The sequence below is a fragment of the Anastrepha obliqua genome, chromosome 3, assembly GCF_027943255.1.
Source record: "Anastrepha obliqua isolate idAnaObli1 chromosome 3, idAnaObli1_1.0, whole genome shotgun sequence".
Classification (NCBI taxonomy): domain Eukaryota; kingdom Metazoa; phylum Arthropoda; class Insecta; order Diptera; family Tephritidae; genus Anastrepha; species Anastrepha obliqua.
This window is the reverse complement of record NC_072894.1, coordinates 85266213-85276866: the sequence shown is the minus strand read 5'-3', so window position 1 is coordinate 85276866 and position 10654 is coordinate 85266213. Positions and strand designations below refer to the sequence as shown.

The window sequence follows — 10654 nt, the reverse complement described above, 5'->3', positions numbered from 1 at the left end:
AAGGAGTTCAGGTGACGTTTAAAGGTAAGGGTATTATAATATTTTTGGTTTTCGTATTAAAAATGTAATTTCATTCATTTAAAGCAGTCTTTATGCAGCACATGTACATGTAGGTAGGCTGGCTTTTGTTTACGCTGCACGTGACATTCATCGCACTTATTATTAAACACTTACTTCCAATACTCAACCGTAAAGATATTGCAAGTGTTTTGTTCTAACAGATTATTTATATTTTGTTTTATATTCATCACGCTAACTTGTTTAATTATATTCTCATTTATATTCGATTTTACAAACTTTTCACGCACTTTACACCAACGCCAGTATTTCTCTAATTTTCCTGTAACCATTTTGGTACTCGTTTTTGGTGGATAACCTTTGGTTAATTATTGGGTATGGGGAAATGTGACGGTTAATGTTTCACTATATTGAATTCTTTTTTTCTGTAGCTTTGCATTTCGGCTAGTAAGATGAATTTCGTGCATATTTATTAAGTTGAAGTGGTTGTGTCGGTGGTGAGATGTTATACTGGGTGCGCAGAATAGTTAATTTGCACGCTGAATGCGTCAACGAGCAGGTCAATGAAATAACGTGAAGGAGAGAGAGAGAGAATGTGGGAATGGCGATATAATTGTTTGTAAATTCAGCTGCACAGCTGTGGTTAGTAAGTTTTAGTAATTTCATTTACTATATTATATTCACACACACACACACATATTAACATTGATTAATCCGTAGCAACAACTATTGCTATCTACGTAGTGTTAGTAATTAAAATCATTTCTTTTAGTCTTTTTTTAATAGAACCACGTGCAGCTACTCAGTCGGGCAGATAGGCAGGCAGGCAGGCAGGGTAAGGCAGTCAAAGTCTATGTTAGTGATCTCGCAGGTCTGCATGCATTTTGACCTCGCGCTTTATAATATGTGCACATCCCACTTTTCCATCGCTTCAAACCTTCAATACCTGTTGCGACTGCTGCCGCTGCCACGTGCTCCTTCGCGCGATGATTCACGCGTGGGAGGATGCCGGTAGCCGTGCTCGCCGCGATATTCACCACCTGCACCTTCGGGTGTCATGCTCTCACGCCCCGAAGCGTTACCGTGCTGTCGTTCCAATGAGTATTGTGAATCGCTCGGGCTATGTGTATGTCCCAACGAGCGTTGCTGTTTTAAGGAGCCGGTTGTTGTACTCGTTGTACCCTTTGTCGTCGGTTGCTCGTAAATGTGTGTCGGGTCATTATTGAAAAAATTCAGCTCACTGTTGCCGCCACTGTTGATTGTCTCCCGAGTGCGCAACAACGTTGGTGGCAAATCGTACTCACCACTGTCGCCACGGCGAAAGTCCATAATCGGCGAACGATCGAGTGATTTGCGCAACATATCGTAGGTTAGTTCGTGATCGCAAAGTCGTGTACCGTAATTTTGGGGACTTGTTGATTGTCGCGGTAAATTGAGATTATTGCACGATGAGCCGGATGATTGTGGCGAACGTGAATTGCGTTCACCGCTTCCTGTGCCGACAGGTGACGAACGTCGTAGCCGACTGGTTTTGTTGCTGTTGCTGCCACTGCCATCGGCGATCGCGTGCAGATATCGCATGCCATTTACTGCCGCCAAATTATTGCTGACCCCATTTAGTGGCTCCCTGTAGTCATCGTCAAACGAACGACTCTTGTCAAAGTCCAAACGCAAAGTTCCATTCTGATTGTTGGCACTGCCGTTGCCACCACTGCCACCCACGTGACTATGCCCCTTCAGCCCGACTTGACTATTATAATTGCAGTAGTCGAAGTCGAAAGAGCGGCTTTTGTCGATATCATTATTGCGTGTGCGCCCGGCACTCGAGTTATTGCTAGGCAAAAGCACCGACTGCGACTTACTGCTGATGCGTACAGGTGGGCGCGTTTGCACATTGCTGCCGTTGTTGATGCGCACACCGGTTTGCTGGTAAATTGGCTGAACATTTGTTGTATGATAGGAGACGCCGGCACCTTGCGTTTGACCCATAGACACAATAACCTTGTGTGCCCGGTTTGGTGAACGTTCGCTTAGCTGTAAAGATCTGTGAGACATGCGAAATAGAGGATAAAAAGTGTAGTTACTGACATTCTTAAAATTAAATATATTTTCAAAGAAATACTGTCACTCTAAATAAAGTAGTGGCTATTCTTATTTTTAAACGCACCTCGATCTCCGTATACGATGGTCGTCCACTTGTTTGGCATTTCGACCAAGTGACCGTCGATGTTGTGAGCGTCCACCACTGCCTGACATTGCCGTTACGACCCCACTTCCTGCGGCTCCACCAACAACACTAACAACACCCACTACAGCAGTAGTTGGCAAAGCTGCGGTATTAGCTGCCGCTCCATTTCCTACATCGTGCTCGCCAGCACCACCACCACTGTAGCTTGAGCTCGAGGAGCTACGTGAGATATTCGCTATTGATTGCACATCAGTTAATCGCTGCTTGCGTTCGAGCGTATTACTGCGTGAACTTGAATTCTGTCGCGATCCCATGAGTGATGCCTGTGAACCGGGCTTTCGTCTACGGTCCTCCGGCGTAAGCGATCGTGATTCGGGTGTTAGAGAACGTTGCTTCCGTATGCTGCTTGACGAGCTATGCGATTCGTTACGATCAGGTGTTAGTGATCGCTGACGTTGCGTTTTTAAAGGTGATATGCTGTGGTGATAATTGGCGGTAAGAAATTCGCTGGAGCCTTCGTCTTCATCGCAATCTAACTCATCGTTCGACAGATCTGTGGAATAAAAGAAGAGAACAATTGAAAAACGTGTCAAGCCTACTCAAAACTTAATGTATTTCATATTGAACTATTAAAAAGAAGAAAAAGATCTCTTCCACCAATGACGATTAGAAACTGCGGATGGAGAAACCTTACATTCCAGTAAGAAAATTTCTCAGGCAGCTAATATCTTAGCCTGATAACTTTTCGTTTAGAATCAAGACTTATAAAAGCCGAGGAGCTGAGGAGTATATGATGAGGTGAATCTACCTCATTACTGTTACAGACAGCGCAAAATTGACTCAAACCCGTTTTGCATTTCTTAATTACGGATCGGTTAGTGTTTGATTATTCAATTTTGCCAAGAACAGAGTACGAAAATAACAAATACATAGTTCCACTTACTAACGCGAAGATACAGCTTTAAACCGACTCCGAACGCTACTAAAAAAAAACTGTTTCTATTATTTGATGTTCCACGGAGAATTGCACCTTCGCACTCCCGAATGGTATTCATGCCCCAACGCACTCTGCTCCGGTGGCCAAATATTTTGGATAGTCTGTTAATAAACTTCTCTGCATGTTATGATGCCCTATCAATTCAAAATAAAGGGTTTTTCAATAAGGGCGGGTAGATGTTAAAATGGAATAAAACAAGCTGTGTGTGAGTTATTGACAAAATTATTTTTTTATTTGAAAGACGCATATATGCCATTAAGTGTGGAATATGACATCATTCAAATGCCCGCCTCGACTTCTTACGGTGGAATGGATCCGAGTGGTCCAATTTTCAATGACTCTTCCACATAGATCCGGCTGAATTTGAGCGATGGCCTGTGTTATGTTCACCCTTAGAGCATCGGTCGATTGTGGTTTATTTGCATTGACCTGAGACTTCAAGAAACCCCACAGGAAAAAGTCTAGCGGGGTCAAATCGCATGACCTAGGTGGCCAATTCACATCCTCCCTGCGAGAGATAACCTTACCCTCAAATCGTTCATGCAGAATGTCAATCGTGGCGTTTGCTGTGCGGCACGTAGCGCCGTCCTGCTGGAACCACATGTCGTCTAGGTCCATATGGTTCAATATGGGCCATAAGAAATTGGTTATCATCGTTGTGTAGCGCTCGCTGTTGACGGTGAACGCCTCACCAGCCTCGTTTTCAAAAAAGTACGGACCAATGACGCCGCCGGCCCAAAACCCACACCAAACGGTAACTTTTTGAGGATGCATTATCACCTGGTGAACCTCGTGTGGATTGGTGTCGTCCCATATACGGCAATTTTGTTTGTTAACAGAGCCATTCATCCAAAAATGCGCCTCGTCACTAAAGATGATTTTTCGCCCAAAACTGGGGTTCTCTTCCAAACGATTCGAAGTCTATTGTCATCAACTTTGAGCTCCTGGGTCAGTTGGATCTTATACGGGTGTAGGTCTAAGTCTCGATGCAAAATTCGCCAAGTTGAAGTCTGCGAAGGGCCAAGTTCTTGTGCACGGCGAGGAATAGACTGCCTCGGGTTCTGCTGTACACTTTCACGGACCGCGGCAACGTTCTCGGCTGATCTTGCGTTCCTTGAACGTACGGGTGTTGGCTGATTGTTTACTGACCCGGTCGTCTCAAATTTGGCCACCAAACGTTGAAGAGTCGACTTTGAAGGGCCACCACGTCTACCGAAAAATGGGCGCAATGCGCGCAACGTTTGCGTTAATGAACACTCCTTTTGATAATAAAGTTTTATCATTTGAACGTGCTGATGGCTGCCACAGGGCACCAAAATCGACCCGCGCCAATTGAAAAACCGTTTATAATACTAGCAAAAGTTCTTTGACGAAAAAGAAACCAAAGAAACAAAAACTAGATCTTATAAAATTTAATGAAGACTAATGAAAGACTGCGTTGACATCCAAAACCAATGAGGTTAAATACTATCACTGAACACGCGAAAATATTATGAGACCGTCCTAAAATTTTACTTAACATTAACATTACATAACCAAATGGATGACAATGTTAAGATCAGAACGACGTACTTCCAAAAAAAAAAGAACCCCATAAAATACAGAGAACTTCACATTGAGGTTAGACGCCAAACAAGTCACGCAAAAATTGAGTGGTTAAATAGTCAAGAAAGTGAGAGACTAAAGAACTACATGACGAGCTTGACCTTCGCAAGAAACTTAAAGGACCTGCCGGAGCTTTCCTTAGGTCTCGTTCGTTAATAGTTCTGCATATCAGGTAATATCTGTTAAAAATTTAATGGGACCAGCTATAACAAAACATGCAGAGATAATTAAGCAGCCTGTCCGGATGAGCTTCCTTCTGAAATTTTGAAATTAATTAATGATGAACAAATTGAAATCATTCAAATAATTTTCAACTATATTAACGACTCGAGAAAGGCATGGATATCTATGGCGGCCGCTCTAGTCGCATGGATTCGGGCGTGACTTCCATTCGGAAGTGCGCTGGTTCAAATCTCTGCGCATGAAAGACCAGATGACAGACAAAAATGTTTCGAATAGCGCTCGCCCCTCGACAGACAATGGCAAACTTCCGAGTGTATTTCTGCCATGAAAAAGCTCTTCATAAAAAATATCTACCGTTCGGAGCCAGCTTGAAACTGTAGGTCCCTCCATTTGTGGAACAACATCACGCACGCTACAAATAGGAGGAGGGGCTCAGCCAAGCACCAAATAAAGGGCTAAGCGCTAGTTATAAATATATATGTACATATATGCGGCCCTAACAAAGAAAATACGTTTTCTAACAAGAACAACGCAATCATTCTAGCGCCGCTTTAACATTACAGTACTGACCTCAGTTTCAGCGATAACCTTCATTCGAGCGAAATTTCGTACCGGCGAACATGTTTTTTAGGTCTGCAAGCAGCCAGTAGTCGCTGGGAGTGTTCCCGCCTCATTTGAACGTCCACTGCATTGTGCATTATCGGTGTCTCTACGCCCACGTTTGAAGTTAGCCATGCATCGTTTTATTGTTGTATCTGATGCAGAGGAGCCACTATAATACTTTTTCCAGCCATTACTTCGCTTGAACGGTATTTTTCCCATCCGGAAGCAGTGGGTAGTAAAACATGAAGTTTTTTTTTGATCCATTGCTTCGAAAATAACAAAAGTCGCGTCACCGTTAGCAAATAACTCACGAACTAATGAATAGAATACCACGAAATTTGGTACTAGAAGGTTAGTAGTTCATCCATTTATTGTGTTAGACCCGGGAACTTTCAGCCCATGTGTTTTGCATTCGTTCATTAGTTTAAAACTGCAGAGCCGTCTAAAGAGATTTGTTTCATAGACTTTAAAAAAGCATTTGACACTTTCTTCCAAGAACCACTACAGGGCTTAAAAGTTGGCATTAAGGTAAGTGGATAAACATTAACAACATCATATATACTGAAAATACAACCTCCTTAGCAGACTGCCTAAGTTCCGTAAAAACTTCGGTTTAAAAACGTAAATTAAAGTATTATGATCGTGAGTAGAAGAAATGTCTATACGGATTAACAATTAATGGCAAAAGAAAGAGTGCAGAATTTCCAATACTTAGGCCTTTGGATTAACGAGAATTGGGGTCTTTCGATATAAATAGAAGCCCGAATTGAAGCTTTTAGAGCTGCATTCCTTAAGTACAAAAAGTTCTCAATAATCAATAATCCTGTGGTGAAACTTAAAATTCGATTTTTTAAATGCCGCGTCTTGTCTACATCACTGTATGCTATGGAGATATATACATAGTACACGGCACGAAAAAATTAAAATACCCAGGTGATTATGATGATATCTACTAAAGCGGTAATAGAAAAATGTCCCAATGCCGTTTCGTTGATGGCCCGCTTAAAATAATATTTTATTACGTGAATTATTCCATTCATGGAATGAGAGGGGCCTTTCAATGCGAGAGATTGTTCCAAAGTAAAAAAAAAAAAAACAAAGGTTTTGCATTGTTTCCATTACGGATGTACGAAAAGAACTGGTGGATAGTCAAAAATTATGATTCGAGATGTTCGGGAAATCAATAGTTTTGGTATAAATAAATCAAACTGCCCCAGCATACTCTTAATTTGAAGTTGTGTGCAATAAATTTTATAAGAGTGTTCTAATATAGAATTTTAAAAACGAGAACCTAAACCTAAGTTAACCACAGGGCACAAATAGGCCAGATTGATATTTGCAGAAGTACTAATCTTGGGAAAGGAATGGGATAGAGCATTTTTTTGCGATGGAAAAAAATTCAATCTAGACATACCAGATGGTTCCCAAATGTGTTGGCATGATAAATGGAAGAAAAAGGAGAAGCGAAATGCTCGTAACTTCGGAGGGGGTTCTGTCATTATTTGGTCAGCCATTAGTGTCAAAGGTAAACGCTAATATTATATATTTCATATCCAAGAAAATGAATAGTGTTATGTTTATAGAATCTGTAGATGAAGCTTTTACTTTTTTTTATTTTTTTTTTACTTTTTTTTATGAAAATTTCGATGAAGAGCTAATTTTCCGGCATGACAACGCAGCCGTCCATGCTTTCAAGGCAACAAAAGGGGTTTTGAAACCGAAAAAAGTACCAATTTGAGAATGGTATACTTGCAACCCTAACTTTACCCCAATCGAATATGTATGGGAAATAATTTCTAAATCGGTTTCCAAAAATGGAAGACAGTTTGATTGCGCTAAAAGTCTTAGAAATTTCGATTAATGTCGAATGGCCAAAACTTGATCAAAATATAATATTATAAAGAACAGAATTAAATCGATGCGTCGACGACTTCAAATAGTTATAATCAAAGGAGGATCAACACAAATGACTAAGCTTCTAATTATAAACTAAGCACAATAATTATGTATATTTATTTATATTAAATATATAAACATTGGGCTTATATTTTTTTAACTTTTGTTAATAATTAATTTAAGTTTCGTGACATATGCGCTTATTTCTGAATATTTTTAAAACGTTTACCATTAAAAGCTTAAATATTAAAAATATTGATTGTTAGCCGTAAACCATTTCACCGCTCGCAATCTTTATGCTCTATTAACTTTTTTTTTTTTTGGTTACTTCCCAGTTTTTTTATTACATCTGTCCATGGACACTTGGTAATTTTTGTGTTTGTATGATTCGCTTTAGTCCTAATTTCTGCGTCAGCTACATGTGAGGTATTTCTAGTAACTCTTTGTTCGAATGGGTTAGTAATTTTTGTGTGTGTTTCGTGCCATATTTCTGGATTACGTCTTTTATGGGATCAATTTTTAGGCCGCGGTGTAAGTCTTCATTTGTTATATACCAGGGTGCATTTACGATAGTCCTTAAAATTTTTGATTGAAGTCGTTGAATTATTTGTATATATATTTGATTTGCATGCCCCCATAGTTCTATGCCGTATCTCCAGATGGGTATTATCATTGTCTTATATATTAGTAGTTTGTTGTATACTGGCAGTTTTGAGTCCTTGTTGAGTAGCCAACACAGTTGTCTGAATCTGTTTTTCACTTCGCCCCTTTTTTGGATTATGTGGTCCTTCCATGTCAGTTTTACGTCAATGATCATGTCCAGGTATTTAGCTTTTGTGTTTTGAGTGATGACTGTGTTATTAATTGATATCGTACGAAGGTCATGTTTGCGGTTGGTATATATTACGTGGGCCGTTTTGTCTGTGTTTACTCGGATTCCCCATTTTGCAAACCAAGTCAACATTGTATCAATTAGATTTTGTAGCTTCAATGAAGCGACATTTATGTTTCTATCAGACGTAATTAATACTGTGTCGTCGGCGAAAGTAGCAATTATGCTGTCGTCATTTGGATAGGGAATGTCGTATTTAAATTTATTTTAATATTGGGTGTATGATACATCATTACACTGATATAACTCACTGTCTTACAAATACGTGTAATTCAAGGCAGCTTTATTCCAATATATGTTCATTTATATCAGTTGCTTCATCTATTCACCACTTGCTAACCTTGGCGAAAAGATGAGGCCGAGTAAAAATATAAGAAATTTATTTGGTCTTGCGATTTTTTCGTGTAATAAGCAACATAAACAAATTAGAATCATTTGAGATATTTGGTTATATACAAGACTTCTAAAACCCCCCGGACCTACAGACAAGTGTTGAAATATTGCGTAGAATGCAACCTAATTGTGAATTGCTTACAACGATCAAAATAAGAAAACTGTGTATTTGGGTCATATTCTGAGGAGCAATAAATATCCTGTAAGGAAAAATTGAAGGGGAAAGTGGAACGGAATCGGCAATATAGGAACTTTATTGGAGACTGCGAGAAATCGTGAAATGTTAACTAATATAAATTAAAAGTAAAATATGTAAAGTATTTTCCAATAACAGGTGTTATTTTGAATATACCGCTTTTTCGGTAGATGTCACTTTTGAAGCTGTCATTTTTTGATATTTGGCACACACGCTATTAATAAAAATAGAACGATACACGCTTAAACAACGCAATGAAACTATTCAAATTCACTATAAAAATGGTGAAAATTTAGTAGAGACGGTTCGTGAAACTCGAACATTTTTGGGTCATCGTGAAGCATCTGGTCGGACCGCAATACAGAAATTGGTGAAAAAATTCGAGCTGTTGGGACAAGTTAGTGATGTGAGGAATAAACTCGTGCACGTCGCTCAAGAATAGCCGAAATAGTGCTGATGTAGAAGAAAGTGTTGAAGAAAACCCAGGTTAGTCCATTCCTCTTCGTTCTTTGGAATTAGACATTCCACAAACGTCATTACACCGTATTTTGTATAAAGGTTTGTGTCCTTGTCCTTGTTTGTGGCTTATAAAGTCCAGTAGAACTCAAGTCGGCCGAACATCAACAACGTCGTGTCTTTGATGATTGGGTCGTTGAAATGCATGAAAATGATCCTGAATGCCATCGAAATCGTCTTGAGTGATAAGGCCCATTTTCACCTCGGTGGCTTCGTCAACAAGTAAAATTGTCGGATCTGTTTCTCAGAAAATCCAAGAGTTATTTTTGAAAAGCCTCTCTATCCCCAACGTGCAACTGTTTGGTGCGGTTTATGGTCCGGCGGAGTCATTGGACCTTACTTTTTCGAAAATGAAGCTGGAGCAACAGTTACGGTGAATGGATTGCGCTATCGAGAGATGATTAACGATTTTTAATGGCCGGAATTGGATGGCACTGCTCTGGACAACGTTTATTTTCAACAAGACGGCGCTACGTGCCGCACAAGCAACGGAACTACTGTTCTTTTACGGGAAAATATCAAAATAACACCTCTTATTGGAAAACCCTTTATCATGGTTTCTACAGCAATCCCATCTCGATTTTTCTGCTATCGTCCTTAATATTTGCATTTCTGTGGAACGCAATAATGGTTTTGTTTTTGTGTTCTCCGTGCGCGTCTTTGCACCGCATGTTAATATCGGTCTTACGATTGTTTTATACACACGCGTTTTGCTTTCCACATTCATGCTTTTGTTTTTCCATTTCTCGCAGAAAGCCTAATTATTTGTAGAGTTTCTTTGGTCTTTGTAGCGTTGTTTACTTTCTTCAGTTTTCGTCGACCTGCACTTACATATAAGATGCACTTATATATAAAATTGTATGATCGTCTACATTCGAACCAGAATTGACAAATAAAGAAGAAGAAGAAATATATATTGATAGTACTTCGATAGCCTTAACAGTTTCCCCGAATGCTTGCAGTCCTACCAATGTAAGAAGAACTTTACAACCTTGCACATCAGAGCCCTTCTCCAGCACAGGCTGGGCCGAATCGACTCAAGACAACTTACAACCCGCTTAGCATGGAGAACCCACCCAGAGTGTTGCCTGCAAAGTTAGCTAATCAGTCATATGGTTTCCTACAACAGCCCCTTTGAAATGTTAAGTGAACAACAAACTAAGTTAA

General features: G+C 39.9%; 1 protein-coding gene across 1 annotated transcript in view; it reads right to left on the bottom strand.

Annotated features, from left to right (window-relative positions):
* Positions 1-346: 346 nt before the first annotated feature.
* LOC129243006 (uncharacterized) overlaps positions 347-10654 on the bottom strand; it is a 55934-nt gene continuing 45626 nt past the window's right edge. The window contains exons 3-4 of the mRNA XM_054880014.1: positions 2186-2759; positions 347-2062 (exon numbers count right to left, since the gene is read on the bottom strand). Of these exons, the coding sequence (XP_054735989.1) occupies positions 958-2062; positions 2186-2759 (1679 nt within the window). The 3' untranslated portion in view covers positions 347-957. The remainder of the gene's footprint in view (positions 2063-2185; positions 2760-10654) is intronic.